A 27,433-nucleotide genomic window follows, 5' to 3' on the forward strand; every position below is an offset into this window, starting at 1 on the left:
GACCTGGTTGGAGGACCCCCAAAGCAACAAGACTCGTGGGGCGCTCCCCGTCAAGCAGGGGCAGGTACCCACCAACGGTGGTTCGAGGATCGACGTACCATGAACCCACCACAGGGTTTTGGGGGATGTGCTGGAACAAGTCTGATCCGAAACGGCTCCTCCTCGCAACGTACAGGACTTAAAGGGTCTTGTTGCGAGATACCACGGGGACCTTCAGGGGTCTTGTAGAATTTGTGCCGTGGTGGGTCGGGGCTATTTTGGTGGGGGACCAGCAGCATATTCTGCAGGGGTGGTCATAATGTTTTGGCTCGTCAGTGTATTTACATAGTGTGTCGCAGGATTCTCTCTCTTCCACTTGGTCTTCACGTTCAACAGGAAACTGCAGAAACAGATATTCCATTGTGTCAAGGTACAGTCACATTCGTCCTCCGTTTGTAAAAACTGGAGCGCACTCAGTCCCAAAAAAGGACGGGATGGCACGGTCATGATGCAGGTAATAAATGAGCACTGACTAAAAGATGATCAGAGTCATCACAAATTATCAGCCGTCTGTAAGAGCGATGCTACACTTTGTAGTCTGGTGGTGTGATGTTGTACCAATCACGGTGATGACACTAGAGCAATTACTCCTTTACTCTCACACGGTGCATCTGCGTTTCTGCTGGCTGACCGTCCAACTCCGCACATTCAAAAGGTGGACTCCCGAGATCAGACCGAAAACAGGATTACGTGCCCAAGTTTGCCTGTTTCGCGGGTTTCAGTAGAGGAAAAAACGGGAAACGGAGTGAGTGGTGGTGATGTAATGTGACCGTACCTTTCCAGCTTTCCACCCCCACCGCACCCCTCCCCAGTATCCAGCAGGAAATACGGCACGTCAGTCAAACAAGCAGTGTGTTTCAGTTAGGGTTTAACATGTCCTCCTTCACTTCCCCTCAGACCATCAGAAAACATAATACTGTATGTCACATGACCTAATCAACTAAAAAAAAAAAAAAAGTTACGACCGATTAAAATGCGCAGGGCTGCTCTTAACGATTATTTCGATTATCGATTCATCTGACGATTATTTTCTTGATTAGTCAATGAACTGCTTTGTCTCTAGAATGTCAGAAAACAGTGAAAAATGTCTGGGGAACTGGGGGGAACTGGGGAATGCTCGACTGAAATGATTAATCGATTATCAAAACAGTTGCCCATTATTTTTTCAGTCGATTGTCTAATCGATTGATCATCGCAAATGAAAAAGGGAGGGGGAAAAAAAAAAAATCAATTCTAATAAATGTTAAAACTTCTGTGATCGATCAAGATGCATTCTGATGACGTCCCAATGAGAGTCGGCGGCGAGATAAAGGAATGCTTGTTCGACACAAGAGAACCTAAAAACCGTTTCCTCTGCTTTATGTTGTAATTCACATGGGACCAGAACAGACTTGTTTCAGCAGCATCGCCAACACTATTGTTGCTAGACAGGTATTTACAGTTACAGTATATGTATATATATCCATATATACACACACACACACACACAGAACGTATGGAGTCTGGAGTGTGCCATTCTAAATTATGATTTAAAAAAACTGGTTCAATTGGTCAACTATTAACTCCTTTTCCTTATTCTATAAAAGGTGAATTATTAACTGAATTTTAAAATGAAACTTTAAATGATCATAAATATTAAAAGGATTTCAAATGTTAATCTTTGTTATTCAGTTTACTGATGAATGTGCACATCATGTTCCATCTCACATTGTACTGTTTCCTGTTTTTGTACATTTCCATTTTCCATTTCATGATCGATTTAATTCAAAGACAACTGAACTGAAATGAGGTCCGACCCACAGAGCAGCTACAGGATCCTTGTTTGATACTTGCTTTTTAACAGGACTCTAATCAATAACTGATCACGGTCACCCACTGAAGAGAGTCTCAAATGATTCCGGTGGCACACTCCAAGCTCCCCACACAGGGGTTTCCCTACCCTGACCAACAAACCATGATGTCAGCAAACAGTCTGTGCCATGGACATTTGTCGTCCTCTGTTGTCGTGACATATTGAGACGGGAGGAGCTGCTGGATCCACTGACAGATTTTCAGACAATGGGCCCCCGGGCACAGATACGTAAAAGAAGCCCCTACCCCTCCTACATAGGAGCATACCAGACACGGTGTCTCTTTGTGGTAGTTTTGTGTCTTTGTGGTCTTTCTGTATCTTTTTCTAGTTGTTTTCTAGTTTGGAGTCTCTTTCTGGTCGTTCTGTAACTTTTTGTAGTAATTTTAACGGTCTCTTCAAACAGACGCTCCGGCCCCTGGGCCCGTACCTGGCAGGCCCGTCCAGTATTCCATCCATGGCTGGATCACACAACACTGGAGAAGTAAGCGAACTCTCTACTGTTCTTGTCGCAGTTGCTTTTGCTCTTGCTGCTGCTGCTGCTGCTGCCTGATGCTGCTGTTCCTCTCGCTGCTGCATGAACAAAGCGTGAATAATCGTCTTTCCTTCCTTTCTGCAGAGTTCAGTAAAGTTCAGGTCGTGGTTAAAGACCTATCATAGTCCAAATGTCCAAGCCCAAATGGCTTTCATATCATTTAAATATCCTCCGTCCTGTTGCCATGGTAACATGGCCAACATCCAGGAATATTAAAGACTGTGATCATGGAGAGAAACTGTGGAGCCAACATGGCTGCCACCGAAAAGAAATTTGTTCCAAGAAACTCTGTCACGTACAGACTGTATGTCTGTGCGTAGGTTTAGTACCACAGCATAGAAGCTGCATGACTCTCTCGTCTTTATTGAGTGCTTTAGGTGTAAACACACACACGCGCGCACACACAAACACACACACATGTACACACTGACAAACACACACACACACAAACACACACACACACTAAACGCACACTAAATAAAGGTTGTGCAAAGAAAGTAAATGACAAAAATCAGACTCCAAACAGTCTGGCAGATGAAGAGATGAACTACATTCAGCTACAACAGCCTGTGATAGTGCAATATCTACACACACGCGCGCATGCCCGCAAACAACTGTGCCCACACACACACACACACACACACACACACACACACACACACACACACACACAGTCAGATCTCAGTGGCGACTCCGGCGCTGAGATCCTTGGCCTCTCTCCTGCAGGATCTTATCCCATCTCTGGACAGAAAAACAGACAGACGGGAAGGGAAACTGAAGTCAGTGGAAGGACGCTACGTTAAGCTGGTGCAACATGGTGCATGTGGTAGAGTTCAGTTCAGCACAAATCAGTATTAACTAGGATCCAAAACCAGGCAGCACTGGTGTGTTTTGGATTGAAAACTGCTTCACAAACTGCTCTTGTCTGTTTGTGTGCAACTGGATGTGAATCGCACCTTGATCTTCTTGCCCATTTTGTCCTTCCACTTCTGAGCAATGGAGCCGTCAATCAGAAGCAACCTGCAACCACAAACACAGAGTGATGATTACGCAGGGTTTCCCACAGCGTTCTATAGTGGAGGTGCCCCACTAGGACCTCTGATAACGTCGGAAGAAATAATTACAGGGAAAATGTGCAGTGGTGCTACATCCGAAGCAAAGAACACCTATGTTATAGTGGAGGTGAGTATTTAAACTGTCATCTAGTAAATACAGATAGGTGCATAAGTATTTGGACAGTGACATGATTTTTGTAATTTTGCCTCTGTAAACCACCACAATGGATTTGAAACGAAGCCATCACGATGTGATTGACGTGTAGCCTTTCAGCTTTAATTCAAGGGGATTAACAAAAGTATTGCGTGAACCGTTTAGGATTTACAGCCAGTTTTATACATCGTCCCAAATTCAGCGGCTCAAAAGTAATTGGACAAACCAACATAATTATAAATAAAAGAATTTATTCTAATAATAATGAATGAATGGATGAAAATCCTTTGCAGTCAATGACTACCTGAAGTCTGGAACCCATGGACATCACCAAGTGCTGAGTTTCCTTCCTTGAGATGCTTTTCCAGGTCTTTACTGCAGCCGCCTTAAATTGCTGCTTGTCTGTGGGTCTTTCCGCCCTCAGTTTTGTCTTCAGTCAGTGAAAAGCCTGCTCAGTTGGTTTGAGGTTAGTTGACTGACTTGGCCATTGAAGAATATTCCATTTCTTTGCCTTGAGAAGCTCCTGTGTTGCTTTCACAGTATGTTTGGGGTCATTATCCATCTGTACTGTGAAGCATCGTCCTGTCAGTGTTGCAGCATTTGGCTGAATCTGAACAGAGAGCATAGAACTATACACTTCAGAATTCATCCTGCTGCTTCTTTCATTCAGATCTTTGGCAGCCATTCATGCCCATGCCATAACACCGCCTCCACCATGTTTGACAGATGATGACGTGGCTTTGGTTCATGAGCCGTTCCTTTCCTTCTCCAGACTCTTTTCTTCCCATCATTCTGGGTCAAGTTAATTTTGGTTTCATCTGTCCAGATAAACTTGTTCCAGAACTGAGCAGGTTTTTTTTAGATGTTTTCTGGCAAAGTGTAGTCTGGCCTTTTTGTTGTTGAGTGTTACCAGTGGTTTGCACCTTGTGGTAAACGCTCCGTATTTACATTCCTGAAGGCGTCTCTTGATTTTAGACTTTGACAATGATACATCTACTTATTGAGAGTGGTCTTGACCTGGCCAGATGTTGTGAAGGGTTTTTCTTCTCCAAGGAAAGAATTCTGCTGTCATCCACTTTAGTTGTCTTCTGTGGTCTTCCAGGCCATTTGGTGTTGCTGAGCTCACCAGTGCATTCCTTCTTTTTAAGAATGAACCACATTGTTGATTTGGCCTCTCCTAAAGTTTCTGCCATCTGTCTCATGGGTTTGTTTTGTTTTCAGCCTAATGACGGCCTCCTTCATTTGCATCGCCACCTCTCCAGACCGCATACTGACAGTTCCCATAATCAGCTACCAAATGCAAAATCAACACGTGGAATCAACTCCAGAGCTTTTATCTGCTTAATTTGTTATGAAATAACGAGGGAACGGGCCACACCTGGACATGAAACTGATTGTCAGTTAATTGTTCCAATTACTTTTGAGCCTCTGAAAATGAGCGACTGTATAAAAATGGCTGTAATTCCTAAACGGTTTATGTGATACTTTTGTGAAACCCCTTGAGTTAAAGCTGAAAGTCTACACCTAAATCACATGTTGATGACTTTGTTTCAAATCCACTGTGGTGGTGTACAGATGTGAAATTATGAAAATTGTGTCACTGTCCAAATACTTATGGACCTATCTGTATATGGATGACAAGATGAAATCATCAGGACCCGTCTGCAAAGTCATTAATCATAGTAGCATATTGCTAAAGTCAGGAGAAAAGAAAACCTTCAGGGTTTATACAGGTTGTACAAAGAAGAGACAAACAGCCCAATCGGGAGCTGATGTGTGAGATAAAAACGTCAGACAACAGAATGAAGCTAATTTGATAACCACCAATTCAACTTTAAAGGTCATACCGACAAGCTGGTTTTGTTAGCTGCTCATACCTGGACGTCTCCTCGTTCTCGTAGCCCATAATGAGGTACTCCTCCCCGGGAGTAAGAGGAGGACACAGGCAGGAGGACGAGTAGTAGAGTGTCTGCGTGTCCTTGGGAATGTTAACCAGAGAAGACTTGAGCACCTCCCTCACCTCCACCACCGCCGTGGGCTCCAGACCACGATTCCTCACCTCCCGCACCCTTGCCCTGATCACTGAAGGGGAGAGTCATCGGTATTCATGGACACAGTGGCTATTGGACTTCATGAAAAAACATGCAGTAATTTAGAGATGTCATGACGAATCAGCAACTGTATGTTTTTATATGTGCACAAAGAGCTCACAGGGCAGATGATAAGTCAGGCTTTATAAAGTCTTGGTTGAAAAAAATAAAAGCTTAAATTATTATTTGACTTTCCCTCGGTCTAATTCGAGACCTCTGAATTGCTGCCCACATCTCAGATTTTTTTAGCAGTTCAAACAGGTCTGGTGGTGAGCTCAGTGATGGCTGCTGCCTGGCTGGAATCAAAGTTGACGAGTCAGAGCTTTGTAGACGAGATTAAGAAGGCGGGGGCGTCATCTTCCTGTGACAGAGCTGGTCAAGAGCCGTTTTCCCTGTGTGGTGAACTTTTGAGCAACATCTGATCAAGGCCTCCAGTTCCACTGGGAGAATATGGAGGTTCAGTGGGTGGGGCAAATAAACAAATTAATAATTAAGAACAAGACCCACTTTCTTCCTGTATAGCTCTCATGCAGCCTGTCGGAAACTTGTTTGTCCACTTAATGGACTGGTGGTTTTGGTGTTGCAAAATGTCTTATAATATTCAACCCCTAAGACAGTTTGTCCAGATGTTGTCCTCAGTGCTGAAAAGACAGCTGTTTCTAAAGACAGATTTTGTGCCAACTTCAACCTATGTGACCTTTGACATCCAAATTTGTGCCGTTGACCAATAGAAAACTGTCTTGACAGGGCTGACTTTTGCGGGAATGGAGGGTCGGAGAGTCCAAAATGGAGGAAGGTATCGTAGCTGCTGTTACCAGCTGTGATGCACCATCCACTTTCGTTTAACCTCCTCTGTTGGAGTTTAAACTGCTCAACAAAAACAGAATGGTTTGCAGACTCTTTTAAATATAATGGTGTAAAACTCTGAGCACCAAATGCCAGCAGGGGAAAGTAAACGGTACATGACAAGAAAGCAGAAAGTAGCTCAGGGAGGTTTTGTGACTGACTAGTGCTAGCCCAGTTGGCTAGTGTGTTTGTGGTTAGTTCGCCAGCTACAGCAGTTTACCAGCTAGTCCTGTTAGTAGTAACTATGTCAACAAACTTCAAGAATCAAATATTTTTTCATGAAGTCCTATGGATAAAATTGCATGTGCCGAATTCTGGTGGGCCCGTGCCTCAATGGAGGCCAAAATCAAAATGATGTCAATCAATCAATATAAACTAGATAAATATATATGTTGTAAGAATTTTGAGTTTTAAATTTCTGTGAGCTGTTATCCTCTTTGAAACTGGACTTGACAGTTGAACTTTTTTTTCTGTCAGGCTACTTTGGCTCCAACAACAATAAAATGAGACACCGTCAGCTGCCAGTAACTCCAGTAACCCGGAGCCCCTCCTGCATCTTTCCATCCCAGTACCGGCTGTTTCCTGGGTAATGGATGTAACTGTCCAGGAGAGCCAGGTGAGCATTTATTGAACACATGTTTCAGGAGTAGCACAGCAAATAATTAACATAGTGCACGAGAACAGAAATACAAATGAAAATATATAAGACAGAGGTGGAAGCTGCAGAGTTTGAGTAGAGAACAGCATAACCAGTAAGCAGACTGGTGTAGCAGGTCAGAGTCATAAGTAAAATCAGCATCAGTGTTAAAAAGTGCGTTCCAGCAGTCAAATTATAAAGACCACCTTGTTGTGCACCCTGACATGCCACCATGCTTCACTAAGCTACTCTGTTTTAATTATATCTGAATATTTTGATGGTGAGCTCTTGTTTTTAATGATGGCTGGAAAAAATCTCAAAGTTTCTCCAAATGGATTCTGCGGCCAAAGGCATTAGTGAGCTCCAGAAGTCCACATGGAAATCTCTGTGGATTTGCCAAATCCTGCCTGTGCGCTGTAATCATCTGGAAAAGCCTTTCTGGTCTTTTAGCTTTTGTGTGTCTAATTTAATCTAAGTAACCTAACAGCCTCGGCACCATAATCTTTCCCACTACACGAAGGAGAAAAACAGACCTGAGAGAGAGAATCCGCTAAAGAGTTCAGTGATTCTAAAAAGACTTTTTGACAGTCTCCCAAAGCAGTACAGTTAAGGCCTGAGACAAGTGAAGTAATAAGCATCCAGACTTATTGAATAGATTTATGGTGATGTGGATATCTAACATTCGGCACTGCGTGCGTGTTTGGCTGTCAGATGTGATGCCCAGTCCACGCTCCCACTTCAAAACTTTAAAGCTCTGGTTTGGAAATGTACCAACAAATCACCGCAGACTTATGATTTGAATGACGCAATAGCACAACTCGCACCCTTTCTTCTCAGAATCATATATATGTGGGGATTGTGCTCGTCTTGTGTATTTTTTTTGTCATTCAATGACAAAGACTAATACAATATAAAACGTGAAAGCAACCTGTACGCTGCTGAAATCTTAGAGCTGCAGACTTGACTGTTGATTCTCAGTGGGATCAAAAGGAATGGAAACAGTTCACCATTACCACAAAGGATTGGATGCATAGATCAACAATAATATTAGATTATCTTCTATACTGATAACTCATATAGTCTCATTAATCAGCAGGCACTACTACATATAATTATGCCAGAGTAAAACTCAAACTATATAAAAATTGGATATGGTCCCAGATTACTCACCGTAGTTGTAGTTGTTCTTCAGGTAGGTTTTCAAAATCATTCTGACTGTCTTGCATCTGCAGCGATCTGCAGACAAACACACACACAAACACAGAAAAAACTGACACACAGAGACATTGTGTTCAGGCCCCAACTCTGTAAAAGTCCACATTTCTGGAATTAATTCGTCATGCCGTGTTCACTTCATATATCCCATCCCATGACTTGATGAGAGAGTTGGAAAGAAGATGAAAAGAGAAGTCACGTCAGCTCAAGATGGCTGTATGATTGTTGGCTGGTTAAAAATATCGCACTACATCCATGAAAATTGTGTTTAATAAACGATGGACTGACATGAGGCGACCAGATTTGTTCTCAGGCAGTTCACTACTTTTGAGTTGAATATATCAGAGTTTTCAGAAAAATTTGAGTTCCCAGCTGTCGACCTGACCAATATGTCCAAGTCAGAAACCGGTAATCTTGGTGACTCTAATAGGAAATGCTATATATGTGGCGATAGTCCCATTCCAAAAACTCTGAGAAAGGCAGCTGAGTAATGCAATCTTCTTATGCCCAAATTTATGAGACACGAGCAGGCTATCTCTGAGATCTCTCTCTATTTGCTACCTAGCGTGTTACATTTACTTTTGAGTGTCTAAATTTGTAATTGTAGGATTTACAATGCCTGGAAAAAAGTCTGACAATCAAAGAAAAAAAAAAGGTAAATATCCGAAAAGGCTGCGTTGTTGTATCGCTGTGAAATTCGCACACAATTTACGCGTCTTGTCACATACAATAGCGAAAACTACTTAGTGTTTATTATGTGGAGAGTAGTGAATGAGTGATTTTGGACATAGCCCCAGTGTATCCCTTGCTCCTCACAATCCCAGAATGCATTGCACTCCGGTTCATGTAACTAATGAAACATTTCAGTCATATGGGATGGACGGCAGGGATGGGAAAGATTCACACGTTAACGACTTGTGAGCGTTCACGTGTTCAAGATGGTGTAATTTCAGAGGTGGTTACTTAAAGGTTAATATTCTGTGCACTGGCGATCTAACACTATATCCCTTAAATTTAGCTTTAATTACATTGAATGATAGTCTTTAGCTGACGTGAAGCATCCAAAATTTGTTTGATATTCAGGCACTTTTTAAAATTTTTTGTGGTATTAAGTCAGATATATCGTAGCTTTCAGAAACATCTGAGTTTTTACAACTTGGATCTCGACGTGAATGTTATTTAGAAGTCAGAAGCTTGTAATTATGAAAACTACGATATGACATGAATGTGGCATAAACCTTCATTCCTCGAAACACCATGCACATACAAAGAGGTAGAGACAGGTAGACAGGTTACCCCCATTTGGTCCTCTGCAGTGGAAGTTGTTGGAGTCCATTGGAAAGTCTGGTCTGGATTCTGATGAAACACAGAAAAAATCTGCTTTTTAGTGAAATGGTGTCTAGACTGTTTCATGTTCAGATCCACATCAGCATGTTTGTGTGAAATACTGTACGTGGTTTCCCCGAGCAGATGTGACTGGCTGAGTTGAACTTTGATGTGGCATGTTAGTTTGATTCACCCGAATGCTATTCCTGATGATGTGGTCAACCAGATCAACACCATATTGCATAAAGCTACCGACACAGCAGGCTACCTTCTGGGAAAGCAAACAGAGCTTGGGCAGAGAGAAAGCCAAAAGGTCAGCCTCACCTGGATTACACCTGGCTGGGTCCTGGTGGTATGGATCTACAGAAACGAAGAGAGGCACTGGTCAGTGTCAGAACCGAAAAAAAAACATGTCCCCTTGTTTCTTGAGTTCATACAGGTTTTCTGGGCACGTCCAACTTGAAGAAAACCCCGTGGCAGATCCAGAACACACTGGAAGGATTATATATCCCATCTGGCCAGGGAATGTCTTGGGAACTTCAACAAGGAACTTGTCTAGCCTGCTGGCACCACAGCCTGGTCCTGAGAGGAAAGGTAAATCTGAAGGGTTAATCCTCCTGGAAGCAGGAGACCTAAGTACTGCCACTGGGACTTGAGACTTTTAGTCTTTTTTGTTGAAAGGTAGGTTATTGTTGTGATGAAAGGCAGTTTTAAAACTCTCACTGTTGATCAATTCATTGTCTCTGTTGAACAGAAATCAATGAAATTTCAGTGCAAACATTTAACCAAAATACACTTGCTCATTTCACAGTGTCCAATGTTTTCTTATTGATTGTCTTCTGCGCGTTTGATTTAGTCCCTGGTGTCATTTATTGACATTTAATCTTTTACTGAGTATGTCACTGGAGGCTCACCTGGATGGGCTCTAAAATAAATTTCCATCCCTCACCTCTTCTCAGGTGTCTATGTCTTTGGTAATGCTTTATTTTACAGGTCCCATATTTCCCAAGCAATTTCCTGAAATTATTTAGTAGGTAAGTGAAAAATAGTAAACAGTTTCCTAGAAAGACTAGACTTCATATAAACTTCACGTAGTTGACTGCTTGGTGCCTTGCATTAGTTGTTTTCCAATTGAAGCATGTTTACATACACCTGCTTACTGTCACTTTTTAAAGTTAGTGTGCTGAACTGACTCTGAGTGTTAACAGACGTTGTTCTGGATTTTAGCCACGCTAGCGGAGTGGCTCTATGGATGGCAGCATCGGTTGGCCACCACTTTGGTCCATACTGAAATGTCTCAACGACTTCTGGATGGATTGCCGTAAAATTTGGTAAAACACACTGATGGTCCCCAGAGGATGAATCCTACAGCCTTTTCCTCTTGCGCCACCACGAGGTTGACAGTTTTTGGTTTTTCATTAATCAGTAGTTCAAACTTATATTTTGGGTTATGACCAAAATACCTGCAAAACTAATGACATTCTCATCAGCCTCAATTGTACTTCAAATTTAGTGGTGATTAGCGAGCTGACAGGCTAAACTATGATGGTAAACATTGTACATGCTAAACATCGGCATGTTAAGGGGCCAGTATACTCTGTCTGAGGTGGTTGTCGGAACAGTCAGAGAGCTTTGGACACACCCTAACCCCACACGTTTCAGGACCATGGTTCAGGACCAGGTCTGCATCTGACCATTTGATTAAATTTCCAAAAAACAAAACAAAAGCGACAATCCGACATTCACACCCACTTCGCAGTGACTCAGCTGTGCGGAGGTGAGAAAGGAGCCATGGTCTCTGTCTAGGTCTCTTTTTTGAACCTTGGCACAGCTATTTCTGTTATTATTCACGTGAACAACTGAGGTCAACACTACGAATGTCTTCCAGGAGAGACTGTCGGAAAATGGGCGCCGTTATCCCCTGTTTAGACAATACTGCGTTTCCCCTCTCCCGACAATAGCTGACTTTTCATCCCGGCTTTGAGTTGGTCCGCTCGGAACGACTGTCAGCACTTTTGATTTCCGATGTGGTCTTGACAACACCTCATAGGTACTAGATCTGATTGAGTATACTCCAGCCCTTAATGTCATTCTGAGTATGTCAAAATGCTAACGTTAGCATTTAGCTCAAAGCAGCACTGTGCCTAAGTACAACCTCACAGAGCTGCTGGACTCTTGAGGACCCTTTGCTCCACGTTGAGCCGTCCGAGACGTTAAGTTGACAGTTGTGAAAAAAATGCCGTAAAATCTGTGGCTGTCCCTTGACAAAATGGTGGTCCTACATCGCACTGTGAGACACGTCCACCAATGACCAAAGCCTGTTTATTATTTTGCTGAGCGGCGCAGGTGGATGGCGTGAGCTGTTGACACGTCTCTTCTGTCATTTTATTAGATCCATCCTGCACAGTGTGACATGCTATAAACTTACACCACCAACTGAGCAATACATGGAGACAAACAGACAAACTGTGGCTGCTTCAGATTTCTCTTCCAACAGGAGGCAAACTTGTTAAAGCAACACTCAGACTGGAGTCCTGCTGAAAATCACTGCAATGACTTAAGCGATCCACCCTGATTGAACCTCAGAAAAATCAACAGGTCACGCCGAGGGAAAATCCCAAAACCCCGCTGAGCCGAGCCGAGCCGGGGCAGCTCGGCGAAACGTGGGTGTTTCGTTATGGAAGTCGCGGGGATTGAGATGAGGTTTTATTTTTTTCTTCAGGACTTTCTGGTCCAGGGCCTGTTTAAAGAAGCAGAGGACAGTGAGGGTTTTATTGAGTGTATAACGAGTGGGCCGCCTGTATCAAGGAGCCCTTTGAGAAAGTCAGTGGGAGTGAAGTCGGAGGGGAAATGACTCACGCTATCTGTTCGAGAGGGAGCAGTAACAAACTGCTGAGAGTAGAAACATGATAGAAAACACTGATAGGGCTCAGCTAAGCAGGGAAAACTGCTTCCTGATGGTCCATGTTTTTCAGTGAGGAGAGTGAAATATCCTTATTCAGAAGTGGCCTCCATGTTAAGACTCTTACAGGAGTAAAAGTCTGTCTTTAATGGACAGAGTTTGTACCATTAAAGAAATAGCGGATATTTAGCCAGTATTAATATCTGGAGAGGTTCTGTGTTGTCAGCTTTACATGAGCTTGTATTTTAATCGGAGACTGATCAAAGTAAACTAAGGGGAGTTTCGTGTAGATTGCTCGTCAGTATCCGGCAAAAGCAGTAACAATATTGTACGTTATTGTTAGCACTGATACCACAATCCCCAACTATCACACTAATCCGATATGTCGATGAGTCATTTTGTTAATTTCATATATATTAAAACATTAAAGCTTTCATTTACATTAGTCATCATTGAAAATTGAGTTAAAAGCCAGAAATCTGGGAAAACAACAAGCGAACAAACAAAAAAATCTAGTAACAACTCCTGAAAATTATGCTTAAATGATAAAATGTGGGGTAAATCCCTGACATTTAGGGAAAAATACCGTAACAAAATCCTGAAAATTGGTTTATGTCCATCTCCAAACTTCAGGTGTAAAACAGGACCATTCTGTTGTGCTTAAATGTAACGATGGCTAGTCGGTTTTGCTCGGCTAAACTTAATCTCTAAGGTTCTGTTCACCTCTAAAAACCTAGGGATGACTCAGTTGAGCACATCTCCTCCTTTTTATAAAAAACAAGTTCAAACGAACAGTAGGGAAACTTTCAGGGATCTGAACAATGTCACAGCAGTGTAAAAAGCCCGTGTTTTGTCCATGCGGGCATCTGTAGTCTGAAGCAGAAGTGTTAATAAATCAGGTCAATCGGGTCAAATAAATCGGCAAGAAACAAGAGACTTCCATACGTTGTTAAAGCGAAAAAAAAGGATCCCTCGATGCCTGAATAGACACTGCGGTCTAGAGCATATAACGTGATTAATATACAGTACATTTCAAAGGATGATCTAGACATTTGGCAGGGTGTTTGTGTGTATTATGGCCGTGGGCTGCTTTTGATTTGTTCTTGGAATGGAAGTCCAATGGAAGTTTCTTGTAAAAACTGAATAAACTGGAAAACGTGTGTCATAATTACGGAAAAAATATCATTAAATTTGTGAAAAGGTTCCTGTAAAAAATGAGAAATGTCTCTTGCTATGAGGCAACATTTTTTTTGTCATGCTGAAGAAAAATCAACACAAAGCAGTCAACATGTTCTTGGGAAATTAAACCTCTTGCAATTCTCTGGAAACTGATCCTGCAGCTACCAAACATCAGCTACCTTGGAACAAACAAAGCAGCCATGCAGTATAACGATAATGATGATGATTATAGTATAAATGATAAAAACACCGATACCTGGTCCCTCCGCCTTGACGATGGCCTCGGGCGAGATGCAGACCCCGCGGTCGTACAGCGGCAGCTCGCTGCAGGACAGGCTGTCGGGCCAGCTGTGGTTGTAACGCTTCATCACCGGCTCACAGCCGTACTTCGCCCGCTCGCACACCGCCTTACAGGGTTTGATGGGCTCGTGCTGGAAGTCGATGGTGCAGATGGGAGCGTACATGGCACACAGGAAGAAGAGCAAATCCGGACTGCAGCCAGTACCTGAACACAGACAGGTGTGTAACCAGGAGCGTCTCCGTTATCCACCACTGAGAATATCTTCGGTGCAGTTTGAGTTGAGTCGAGGAAATATAAACTATAATCATACTTCAGCTAAAGCACTGTGCATGTTTTTCCTTTTTAAAACCATTTGTAAACCATTTGCTTTTCCAACGGGGCCCTGGGGCAAACCTTTGCTGTTGGGCCCCTATTGCCCACCACTATACATGATGGTTTCTTTATTTCCCCAGGCACCCAGAAACCAACCGGTTCTCTAGGGCTGAAATGATTAGCTGATTAATAGATTTGTCGATTGACAGATAATTAATTTTCAACAATATTGATAATTAATTAAATGTTAAAGTCATTCTTTAAATTGAAATCTGAACGTTTGCTAGTTTTCCCAGTTTTCTATGATAGTAAATCCAACATTTTGGGGTTTTGACTGTTGGTCGGACAAACAAAAGGAATCTGAATATGTTCACTTGGGCTTCAGGGAGTAATGAAGGGCCTTTTTCTCTGTTTTCTGGCTTTTTATACACTGAAAATCCATCAGCTATTAAAGAAAATAATTGTCAGATGTATTGATAATGAGAATAATTGTTGGTTGCAGCCGTGCAGTTCTCTTATGTCAAATAATACGACCTTACCTGACATTTTCTGTGAATTCCATAACTTGACATGAGAAAAAAAAAAAAAAAAAAAATCTAAACAATAAAACATACTTAACAATAAATGAGCTCAATATAAACTGAAAATTATAAAGTCTTAAAACTGGATTTTGACACAGACTCCCTCTACAAGACCGGCACAGCAAGACAGAGGATGGAGGACCCGTCGGACTGGATATTCTACTTCAGTGGAAAATTTCTCACAAATTTACGATCAATCGAATTCTACAGCCCCAGATGATGTGAAGTAACCATGGGGCTTTTGGGGGCCCCGGGTAGCTGCCCGCTTTGCCTGGTTGGTGATCCAGCTTTGTTTATGATGAACCCAACCTGCGATGAATTCACCAAGCAAGATGTGGAGTGGAACGGTTGAGAAACGATGCCAAACTCATGTTATTCACTCATCGTTCATCTTGCAGGTAATGCAACGGAAAGTGATTTCAATGAGAGAAAATTTCTGACAATGAAATTGAAGAAAAACAGCACAACTCTGAAAGTTTTTTTCCACGGCACAAAACGATGTCTTTGGCGAGCGAGAAGCGGCAGAGGCATTCAACCACCTGCTTTCTCACATCTCTCACGCTTGGTGTGAAAATACTTACATCGTGGTTATTCAGTCTCATTATTTTTTGCCAAACGACGGAAAGGTTGCTACGGCGATACTTCCTCGAAGGCGGTTTCATCTGAACTCGAGTTGATCCTTTTTCCCCGGCTTGACTCACGTCATGTGGTGGAATGTAACTATGTACATTTGCTCAAGTGCTGTACGTTAGTACAGTTTTGAATATTTCATTTGCTTGAGTATTTCTATTTTATGCTACGTTATACTTGTACAACCCAGAGGGAAATATTGTACTTTTTAACTCCACTATGTTTTTTTGAAAGCTTTAGATACTTCTCACTTTGCAGATTCAGTTCATTACACCAAGAATATAATAATCTGATTAATTATGATATAAAGTAGTTTATATAAAGTAGTTAAAACTAGCTCCACCTTTACCAGCTGCGACATTAAAGTGACAAACACATTAATGCATTAGTAACTAAAATCCAATAATATGAAATATATTATTCAGAAATGGGCCAGTCTGCATAAGGAGTACTTTTACTTTTAGCAATTTAATTATTTTTCTTCATACTAATACTTTTCTACTTTTACTTAAGATTATTAGAAATGTTTGAATGCAGGATTTGTACTTGTAACAGAGTATTTCTACAGTGTGGTTTTACTTCTTTTACCAAAGCAAAAGATCTGATACCTCTTCCACCATTGCCTCTCTCATATCAGTGAAGAGATGTTGCGTTCAGGGACCTCCCTCACACAATACTTCTACTGGCCACTACCCTGCAGAACGAGTTTACCGCCGGGTAGAGGACGGATCAGCGTCTTCATTGCAGGGAATGCCTGAGGCTTGGCTGCACAGCTTCACAATGAAGTCAGAAATATTTCTAACTTGTGACCTGAAGCTGCCTCCTGGTTTTTGGCCTGCAGATCTTTCATTAGGACATTTTTCTGGTTAAAGCTTTTTGCCTCTCCACTGTCTCCCTCCACTCCCCTGACCTCAGCTGAGCTCTACTTTCAGCCAATACCTAAAAGTACTTTTTGAAGACAGTGAATCTGTCATTAAATATCATACCGCATACCTTTAAATTGATTCTGCTTTACAGTTAAAAGATATTTTTAAAAGGGTCTTTACCACAAATCTCAGTCCAACTCCAAAAAGCACAGAACACTTGGGACTAACATGTAGACTAAAGTCCTGCTCGGTGTTACATACAGCTAGCTAACCAGCTACCTCCGCGTGTTGCAAAGGTGAATATTGCAGCTGCAAATTAAATATCTTCACGGAATCAGTTTTATTTCTAGAGTCACTCACAGTAGTAGAAAAAGAACATCAGACACCAAAAAAAAATCCAAGTGGACCCCAGAGTGCAAAGTACTGTAAGCTGGTTTTAACAATGCGCATTAAGGTGTAATTGTTGAACAACAACTACCTAAGTAAACAACATGACTCGGCCAGGTGTACTCAGTTAACCAGAGCCTGGACCGGGAAGCTACTGGGCTTTAGGAATCTAGAATCCAGATTTAGTTTCCTCTCCCGAGGGCAGGGATGACAATCAGCATCACATACTTAAATAAATAAAATAACGAATCAGGGTTTATCGGACGAGAATAGTTCAAAATACGATTCTAAGCTCGCTGGAAGGTTGTGAGATAAGGAACATGACTAAGAGTCTACAGCCATGCTTTTTGGGCCACAGGATTTCTTTGAGCTAACTGCTAATGTCATGGTGTTACCATGTTCACACTGACAAGGCTGACACGCGGATGTTTAGCAGGTGAAACATTTACCGTGACCACCAACTTAGTTTGGTGTGTTAGCACGCTAAAATTTGCTAATTAGCACTGAACACAAGGTCTACAGGTCCGTAAGTATTTGGTCAAAAACCAAAGTAAAGACCTGATGATGGCGCTGGGTGAAAAGTCAGAGGATCACCAGAGCCAACAATCTTCATCCTGTTGGGAACATGAATGTCTGACATGAAAATAAATCTGACAGTTGTTGAGATACTGGTGCCTGGACCAAAATGGCGGACGGACTGACCGACCTGCTATATTGAAACAACCTACAGTGGGTCGTACGCTGCGTCATCCAGCCGTGTCTGAACACCCTCCAAGGGGAACAGCCTGCCGCGATCTCTCGACCGTCTGTTTCAGAAAAAGTTACAAAAAACTGTCGAATGCAGCCCAACCGACTGACGTCTGAGAGGTTGGTGAGGGAAGGGTTTTTCAGGCTGTTTGACCATCCACCAATACTAGTGGATACTGAGCCTCTAGTACTGTCACACCACGAACCTATATTAGTTCTATATCCTTTTTAAAAAGGACCATTCACGGGGTGAATAATGACACTGCTGGAGGCTGAAAATAGATTCACTGGTCAGACTAAAATCAGCTCACAGCACAAGTCACTTTTGAATAAAAAGGACCTGTGCAATATTTACTTTCTACAGAGAGAGACTTCAAGATAAAGAAAGCAAAACTGGAGACATTTCGTACAATGTAAAAAAAAACAAAAAAAACTGCTCGCATTGTCAAATATATTCCGTGTACATTCCGTAATGTATGTACAGAACGTGCAGATTTTCAGAGCAGGCTTATTGGCTCAACTTATCTAAAACCCACAGAGGGCTGAGATATTCGGTATCAGCAGGCATGCAGGGAAGGAACACTTCAGGCCTAGGGAGAAAACACAGAGAGCAGAGCTGAACAAACATCTCAAAATACTGACGATTAAAACCCAAACTATCTGCATGGTTAGATACACCTAGAGGCCCGGGAGAAAACACGGTACGCTTTTTTATTACTTTGGTGAACTTTTGACATCCAGGCCAGTTAGTGTTTAACGATCAGCTGCATCGATCTGAGTTTACTTCAGTACTTTTTGGACTGAAGAAAGACCATAAAACGAAGCTTTGGCTGCAGTGCAGCTGGGCAGACTGGCCATCCATGATAATGACCATCCAGACAGTAAAAAAAAAAAAAACCGCCTCAGTGCAACAGAGCAAAACAAAAAGAACCAGAAAACCCTGCAACATTAATATTTACTGAGTTCACCTTCAACCTCTTAAACTCTTGATTGGTTAGTCATGCTAGCAGTGTCCGTCGGTCGGATGGGCCAACACCATATTTTGCACATTCGTGGTTCCCAGAGGATGAATCCTATTGGCTTTGGATTACCCTGGCTTTTCCTCTAGCGCCACCAGCAGGTCGACATTTGTGGATCAGAGTGAAAAATCTCCAGTAGTGATGGATGGATTGCCATGAAATCTTTCAAAGGCTTTCATGGTTGCCAGAGTGAGTATTGGTGATCCTCAGACAATAAAAACCAGGACTTAAAATGAGGTTCAGAGCTTCTGTGATGAGTCAAACTACATGGCTTTCTACGTTGTGCCCTTCTCTCTCCTAGTATCTTTTCTAGCAGTTGTATAGTAAGCTGTACTTATTAATGATGAGTAATTATCAGCACTCGACACATGTATGTATCACAATCCTTTTTACTCCCTTATTGCACTTGTATGTTTTCACGTGTTTTACACTAAACCTTTCACCTAGCACGTCCAGCAGGTCACGATTTCCATTCGCTGAATGCCTTGGTTCATACTTTTGGTGGTGCTAATTAGCAAATGTTAGCGCGCCAACACGATGGTGAACATACCTGCTAAACAGCAGCGTGTTAGCATCGTCACAGCATGCTGCTGTTGGCTCAAACCTCTGCTGTGCCTAGGCACAGCTTCACTTAGCCGCTGGCTCAGCTGTAGACTCTTAGTCCTGTTTTATAAACACACCATAACCTCCCAAAATCCCAAAACTTTGTTCACGTTCCAAGTCGATGTTCTCAGTCGAGTTCTGCTGAGGATTTACAGCCAATCAAACTAAACTGAGGGAAAAGTTCAATGTCACGGTTGATTAAAGGAAAAATCTCTCTTTTTCCAGCCTTTGTCTTATTTGGTGTTTTATTTCTATCATTTCTGATAATATTTTCTTTTCCAACAGTTTCACTGCCAAAACAACATCAGCTGTTTCAGGTCTGAAGGGAGTTGTTAAACCACTGATTTGAAAGAGGAAAACTTTGTTGCTTTGTAAAACTTTGTGTGCGTGTAATGGCTGAGTCCAGAGGTCCAAACCTTTAATGGTTCAAAATGTAAGTCGGAGATAAAAGTGATGAAAAAACACTTTTAAATGATTCTGCAGACAATAGGAGGATTGTGAAGAGAATCTACCATATAAAGGATTTGGTCCTTTTCTTGTTTTAGTTGGAACGAGACCTGAGAGACGAGGAGGAGGAGGAGGAGGAGGAAGACCGGGCATGGTAAGAGATGATGAAGGCATGAAAAAATGTGACTGTATGATATTGACACAGTGATAGCGCTGTTAGCTCTGCCCAGGGTGGAAGGTTTTCCCATAATGTTAAAAGTAATACTTCTCTCGGACTCCCGAGATTTTTTTTTACCATAAATTAAGATTGATTTTAAAAATAGAACTGAAGATAATTAATTATACAAACACTGGTTCAGTTTTTTAAAGTTATTCTTTCTCTTCTTTAGATTATGTGTCAACTTTTTTTAGTACAGAAACATTCACTATCTTTGAAGTGGAAAAACAAAACAAAACAAAACCCACACAGTGTCAAGAACCCAGAATCATCCGACCCTTTTTTCAGCTGGTCCAGTTATCGCTTTGATGTCCGGGTCTTTACATGGCAGCTTCCGACCCTCCGCTTCCAGCTGACCTGAGGTTGTTAGAGCTTCGGTGGCAGGCAAGCAGTCGCAGCCGTCTCAGTATGTTATTTCAGCGGTTTTAGGAACGAGAGAGTTGTTCTCGCACGTTTGTGACGTTCAGGCGATGTCTGCAGTCAGCCTCGGGGCCCGGACTGGACCATCCGCATAGTTTACTTCGGTCACTTTTGCACTTTGTTGTGTTCTCTTTGGATCTTAGAAATATTTCACCACACAGCTGTACTGTAAACTACTGTAGGTGAAAAGTTGATCTGTTGAGTTAATGAGTTTGGAGAATTCGTCTTTGTTCCAGTACACAGGGGTTGTTCTGAACAAGTCATAGTTTTTGTCTTTTTTTTTGTTTCGTTTTTAACAAATCACTGTTGGGTCATTTATCCAAACTAAAATGTGCTCACTTTGACCCAGTGTTTGACACAAAAGGCTTAAGTTTCACCTTAAATCTACAGCTGCAACTAATGCTTATTCTCATTTTCGGTTAAGCTGATCGTTTTCTCGATCAATCATCTGGTTTATATAAAACTTTCCAGAGTCCAAGGTGACGTCATGTTTCATCCAACCAACAGGACAAAACTCAAAAATATTCTGTTTAGTAATGTAGAAGCTTACAAAAACAAGGAAATATTAACATTTGAGAAGTTTGGCATTTTTGCTTGAAGAATGAATGAAATAATTAATGCACAGATTATAAGAATTGTTTGCGATTATTTTTCTTGTCCAAACTAATCGATCGATCAACTAATTGTTGCAGCTCTACTTAAAACTGCCGCAAATGTATAGTCAGTTGTACACAATGATGTTCATATGACAGGGATTCACATTAGAGCCGTTACAGTCGATAGGCAGGAACCTTAACAACATTATTTTGATAAGCAATGACTCTTTTCAGTCATGTTTCATGCAAAAATTCCAAGTACCTGATTGGTTCCAGCTTCTCAAATGTGAGATTTTGCTGCTTTTACTCGTCTTAACCTTATAGTGATGGAATAGCTCTAACTGTGGACTGTTAGTCAGACAAAGCAAGGCATCTGAAGACATCACATTTTAGCCCCAGGAAAATGTAATCTGAATTCTTTCCTGATGCTTTACAGAATTAATTATTCATCGAGAAAATAATTAGCAGATGAATCAAATGTGAAAGTGATCATTAGTTGCCCCCCTAACACATACGGTATATTACTAACAGTCAGTGACATGTAAGTTTAAAAAGAGCAAGAGCAGGTTAGAACAGTTTCAAACCGTATCATATTTTAGTTTTATTTAAAAAATAAAAGAACAGGATGACACTGAGTCAAAACAACCCACTGTCCCGGGTGGTTTTCATAGGTCACAGTACGGATCACCCAGACTGCGTTGGTGCCATAATGACACCAATTGGGTCCATTTTTTCCTAATGACTTTTAGTGTGTAGCACAGTATTCTTCAGTGTTCCAGCACACAAGCACACCCATGCTAAAAATCCCAGGACACCACAGCTATGTTTCCCGGGAGACTGGAACAGATTTTGGCAAGAATTCCCGGGAAAATACCTCAAGTCCTTGTATTCGACCCCAGCCACGTTGAGAGCCTTTAGGGTCAGCCGGCTAGTCAATTATGTAAATAAGGCCGTTATTATTTTCTGGGCATAATTAGTCATCCTGGTCGGACGGCGTCTAGCACACAGAAAGCTGGATGATTTTGTCTGGATGAGCGTCACCATTCTGTTGTTCATCCAGTTTCCGTTTAGTTAGAGCTCAAAGACAATTTCAACCAGTGGTTTGGATCTTCAACATTCCTCCTGTAGCTCATTTTAGAAACGCCTCAGTGGGTTTCTCAAGTTGCCACACAGAACCACGATACGTGGGATGGCCATCTTGGACCAGGGCTGCAGTGAAACGAAAAAACCCCGCAGTGGGCTGTGACTGTGACCAACTCTTTTAAAAAGCTGCCACACAGCTGCCTCATCGCTGACTGCTGCCACAGGAGCCAGTTTTTCTCCTTTTTCAATAAACCTAATCAGAACGATGGCTCCCACAAAAATGTTTCCATGATCACTGAGTGAACTGATGGTTTAAGGTTCCCCCACTGCTCAGTCAGAAGGGCCAGGACCAGATCCAGCTCTGCTCCAGCGGTTTGATTCAGAGGTACAGTGGTGTATACGGCATACGCCCACCTCCTGTCAGAGGGATTTAGTATATACCTACAAAAAAAAAAAAAAAGCCGCAGGTACCTTTCATTGCGCATGTTGCAGGCTAATAAGCTGCTGTTAGCCCTCACTTCGTGAAGGAAAAGCTGCAGCTGCTTTCAGATGCAATCCCGAAACGAACCTGTATGAAATAAAATACCCAACAACAAACTGTCCGTCGAAGCTGCAGCATACCCACCTACCACAGCACCACTACACCGCTGGTTTGATTACTCCTGTGGAGCCAATCGCCGCGGCGGCCCTGATCTGGAACCGTTACTGGGCCGAGCTAGTGCCAAGTCAAGATTCAGTTGACCCGGGTCACTGAAAATAAAGTTACACGTTTAACTTGCCCAAGTTTTGAGATTTCTACGTCCAAACCCAATGGGGGTTAATAGAACTAGGTCTGGTGGTGCTCATGGGGTTAAAAAAATTTGGACCAGAAAATGTATGTTTAAGAGTAAGTGAGCACCAGGCAGAAATGCGTTGTTTCGCCGTCCTCTCTGGTTGAAAGTTGTCAGTACTGTGCTTGGATGCACCTGTAGACACACCTCACAGCGATGTCACTGGGGGGTGGGGCACACCTGGACTTCACCGCGGCGAGATTTTCACGAGGCGCTCAGTTACTTGTCAAAGAGCCAGCGCTCCCGGTGCCGCACCACTGCGCTGCAGTGCAATCTCACGTCACAGCACATTTGGGGTCTGTTTATACATTACGAAATGCAAACATACTATTACATAAAAGGAGTATTTAAAACACACTTTTGACAGAAACTAAAAAGAAAGAAAGGACGCCTTTGCTGCGTTATCAACGCCAGATCATGAGCTCACCTTACTGAAATAGTCTCTAAAAAGGTTTGCAGATCAAATAAAGCTTATTTATATTTTAACTGACTTTTTAGGTTGGTGGGTTCCTCTGCTTCCAGTTTAACAGGATCAGTCTACGTGCCAACAATGTTACAAAACAGACCCAATTATACTTGACAGCTCAATATTAGAGGCCCCAACCCCAAAAACAGCCAGAACTGGATCTGGTCTCACTGGTTTTTCCTCTGACCTCAGACAGAGGTTGGAAGAGTTTAATCCAGTGTTTGAGCAGTTCCACAACACACGAGCTAACGAGGCCGGAGTCAAAAGCACGACTGACCGCAACTGACCACGCGCAGCTGGGATGTCGGGTGTGGCGAGAGGTTCGGCATATTTAAGAAGGTGCCCTGTGGAGTTTTCGCATAAACGAAGTTGTGTTTACATTCGGCGTTTTACCCGCCGTGTGTATTCCTTCCTCGTAAAAACGTCTCACCCGCTCGTAAAAACCTTGCTCCGTCGCGGCCAAAACCTCCACGGGGCACCTTTAAAGTGCGGCCACATTGGATTCCTCTTCGGCTAAACTGCCCCGTGCTTGGCCCCGAAAAAGGATGAAGTCACGGTTCATAAGTGGGTGATGAATAAATACTGGGCAAAGCGATGTCTACTCACTGAAATATGAACTTCTCCCCTCACAAACACGGCACGCTGGGTTACCCAACGGGACTCGCTGCGAACTGCTTCTCGGGAGGAAAGTGGTCCCGCCGAAAACTGCCGACCGTTCGTTCTGTGGATTATCCAGAGGAACAGAGGCGGCGTTCCTGAAGCGACGCGTCGCAGTTGAACGCTTACCACCGGAGAAATTCAATTCCTTTCACCTCCATTGTGTTGAGGTGGAAGCAAAGATCTCAGACCCAGAAATCTTAAAACCAAAACTATCCACAGAGAGACACCACTAGAGGGACGGAAGAAAATATGGGGTTTTTGCAACGTGAGCCTTTAAAGTGATCGGTTCTGACATGAGTCATTTTCCCATGTTTTCTCTCATATTGTGACTGACCCTTGTTTAAAGCTCCGGCTTTTTCTGCTGCTTTCTGTTCCTTCGCGCTGCCTCTTCCTTCTCCTCTTTCTATCTCCCTTTTCCTTTTATTTCCTTCACTCTCTCTCTTTTACTCTAAAAAAAGAACAACAAAAAAACAGAAACAAAAACAGCAATTAAAGCTGAGACTGAAACCAATGAGTACTTTCATCACTGATCCATCTGCCGACTATTTTGCTGATTCATTTGTTTGGTGTGTACATTTTTAGAAAGTAGTGAAATCAGATCAGAATTTCTGAAAACCCAAGACGAAGTCCTAAAAATCGTTTACAATCATATGAGACAGAGAAAAGTAGCAAAGCCTCAAACCCGAGAAGCTGAAACTATGAAGTATTTGCAATTTACGTGAGAAAAAAATGACCGAAACAGTGAACGGATCATTAAAACAGTTGCTGATTTCTTTTCTGTTGCTCAGTTAATTATGCCGTTAAGGCCGAGGATGAGGCTTCTGAGGCTGCCCGGCAGTGACAGCGATACTGAGCCAGTTCAAGCAGCTTTGGACTCTTTTCTTTTTAATCATCAAATATTATTTTCAACCGCATTTCTAATTGGTTTTTTTTTTTTTTAAATATCATTTATATACTAATAGTTGCCATGATCAGTCAACTGCTGAGGCTATTTAGTTGAGGACTGTAAATAATGACTGGATTTATTATCAAATAATCTGCAGATTATTTTTTAATAATCGTGTCATCATTTGCTCGATTTAATGTCCTAAAAAAGCCAGAATGCCCATCGGAATTTCCCAGCCCAGGCTGAGGTCGTTAAATTGCTTGTTTGGTCCCAAACCTGAATATATTCACTTCACTTTTACAGAGGATCCCAAGACAAACGTGTGAGTATTTACACTTGGGAGACTCGGGACTTCAGATTTGATGGTGCTTCATTTTTTAAATCAGCTGATCGTTTCAGGTCTAAAACGATCAGACCCTTAATTGGTTCACGGAGTCGAGTCAGTTCAAACCATCAAACTAACCGGTTACAGCCCTTCTGGATGTTCTTTGTACAAACACCGTCAATATGTCGTTCAAGCGCCGCTGTCACCATGTCGATGTCTAAAAGTGTGTGAACCCAACAAAACAACCTCGAGAACTTTGTGCGACTTGACACAACGAACCTAAAGGGGACAAACTGCGAACTGCTAAATGGCCCAGTCCATTAAAGAATGGATCCGGGGGTTAATTGGAGCCCAGCGCGGCGGTAACTCACCCAGCAGCCCTTCAAACTGCTCGATGGCCAGCACCGCGTTGTCCTGCGTGCTGTGGTGGAGGTGGTTCGGCATCTTGGTCATGTTCCACGGCATGGACTGGCACAGCGGGATCCGCACCGGCTCGCAGGACGCCGCCCGGACCGCAGCCGGCCACAGCGCGCAGGACACGGCCAGCAGAGACACGGAGAGTCCCGGGGAGAGCATGTCGGTCGGTCGGTCGGTCGGTCGGTCGGTCGGTTCAGCTGCGGGGGGGAGTGGCGGCGGCGCAGTCGGTGCTCCGGCGGACTCTCGCTCATTCACGGCGACTTAAATCCGAGCGAGGACGTGGTTTCCCTGCTGCTCGCTGCTTTTCTGCCGCTGCTGTCCGGCCTGCAGGCAGCTCGACGAAGCGGGAGGAGCCGCTTTCTTATTCCGACTTTCACCTCCTCCTCTTCCTCTATCCCTCCTTCCCCGCAGCTCCCCCCCTCTCCTCCGCCCTTATCCCCCGTACCAAAAGATAGATTCCTTTTAGATGAAAAGTCAACACCGGTAAAGCCGCTGAAAGCTCGTGGGTGCGTGTGTCTCTCCATTTCGGGGAATCGGTGGCCGGCGCCCGCGTCCCTCAGCCGGGCAGCGGTACCGGCACGAGTCGACGCTCCGCGTGCAGAGTGACGCCCGAGTCGAACCAGGGCAGGCGAGAGCGATCGACCAGATGCACCGAAAGTGTCGAGTAGTCGACCGGTGTCACGAGTCGACCGCGCTCCAGCGGCGTTTGACACTTGGAGCTGCTTTATGGCACCAACATAAAATCCGTTTCGGACTTTTCTCTAACCTCTGTTTGTTTCTGGGTTGTGTGTGTGTGTGTGTGTGTGTGTGTGTGTGTGTGTGTGTGTGTGAAACATTGGCTATTTGGAACAGTTATTGGAGTCAAACTACGTGAGAAGTCTGGAGGGAAAAAAGTCTCCTCAGAGGAACTGAACAACTCGCAGGCGTCTGTTACCTGACAAGGAGTCACGACTACACGCTGATCGTCCAGACGGGCCGGAAATGACTGATTAAGTTAATGATTTCAACTTAACGAGCTTCTGTGTTTTATAAGGTCGGGTTTTTTGGGTTTTTGATGTAAAATCTGTCAAATAAAAGTAGTGGAGTGAAAAGTACAATATTTCCCACTGAGATGTGGAGCAGAAGTAAAGTGGAAATCCTCAAGGAAAGTACGAGTACTTGAGTAACTGTACTCGGTTCCTTTCCTGTTACCAGGCCCCTGTTGCCGCCGGGGTCTTTGCTACTTCCTGGTGATTGGCTTTTTGAGGTGGCAGCTGTCTTTGGAAAAACAGTCTGCAACAACCTGCTTCGCTTTTCCTTCAGTCCTAGTTGAGTGGAAAATAAAAAAAGAGAGAGAGCCGGACCCAAAGCTGGCCTGGCCTGGCCTGACCTGGTCTGGCCTGGCCTGGCCTGGCCTGGCCTGGTCTGGCCTGGCCAGCTCTAACAAAACTTCGGAGAACCTAGTCCCACAGTCCTGACCAGAGGACACTGCCGCGTCGTGCAGTGTGTTGAAGCGGCACAGTGGGTCACAGTCCAAACTCGGGCTGGAGCTTCCATCCAAAGCTTGAAGCGCTGATTTGGCACGACACGGACTCTTGTCACAAAATGTCAGAGTTGTGTCCAGTCCTGCGACTCTGGGGTCTCGTGTCTGTCTGGTCACGATTAACCCGCCTGGGGCTAAAAGGAGCGTTGGGGCTCCTCTGAATCACGTGATCTGACCACCACCCCACAACCCTGGGCCCAAACGCCCCACACCACTCCTACACAGGAGACAGACCCCTGCTTTGACAGAGACTCTCTGTGGTCACTTTGTGTCTACTTTTCCTCGTTTCCT

The 27,433-nt window shown here is 43.3% G+C and overlaps 1 protein-coding gene across 1 annotated transcript; it reads right to left on the reverse strand.

Moving 5' to 3' along the window:
* Positions 1-1,692: 1,692 nt before the first annotated feature.
* On the reverse strand, positions 1,693-26,278 carry frzb (frizzled related protein). Its single transcript, XM_040148335.1, has 8 exons — positions 25,575-26,278; positions 14,084-14,332; positions 10,071-10,106; positions 9,717-9,776; positions 8,376-8,441; positions 5,510-5,714; positions 3,380-3,443; positions 1,693-3,164 (listed from the first exon to the last, which is right to left on the reverse strand). Exons 1-8 carry the CDS (start codon positions 25,777-25,779, stop codon positions 3,105-3,107), a joined length of 945 nt encoding a protein of 314 aa, XP_040004269.1. The 5' UTR covers positions 25,780-26,278; the 3' UTR covers positions 1,693-3,104.
* Between the last annotated feature and the right edge of the window lie 1,155 nt (positions 26,279-27,433).

This window comes from Xiphias gladius, chromosome 16, assembly GCF_016859285.1.
Source record: "Xiphias gladius isolate SHS-SW01 ecotype Sanya breed wild chromosome 16, ASM1685928v1, whole genome shotgun sequence".
NCBI lineage: Eukaryota > Metazoa > Chordata > Actinopteri > Istiophoriformes > Xiphiidae > Xiphias > Xiphias gladius.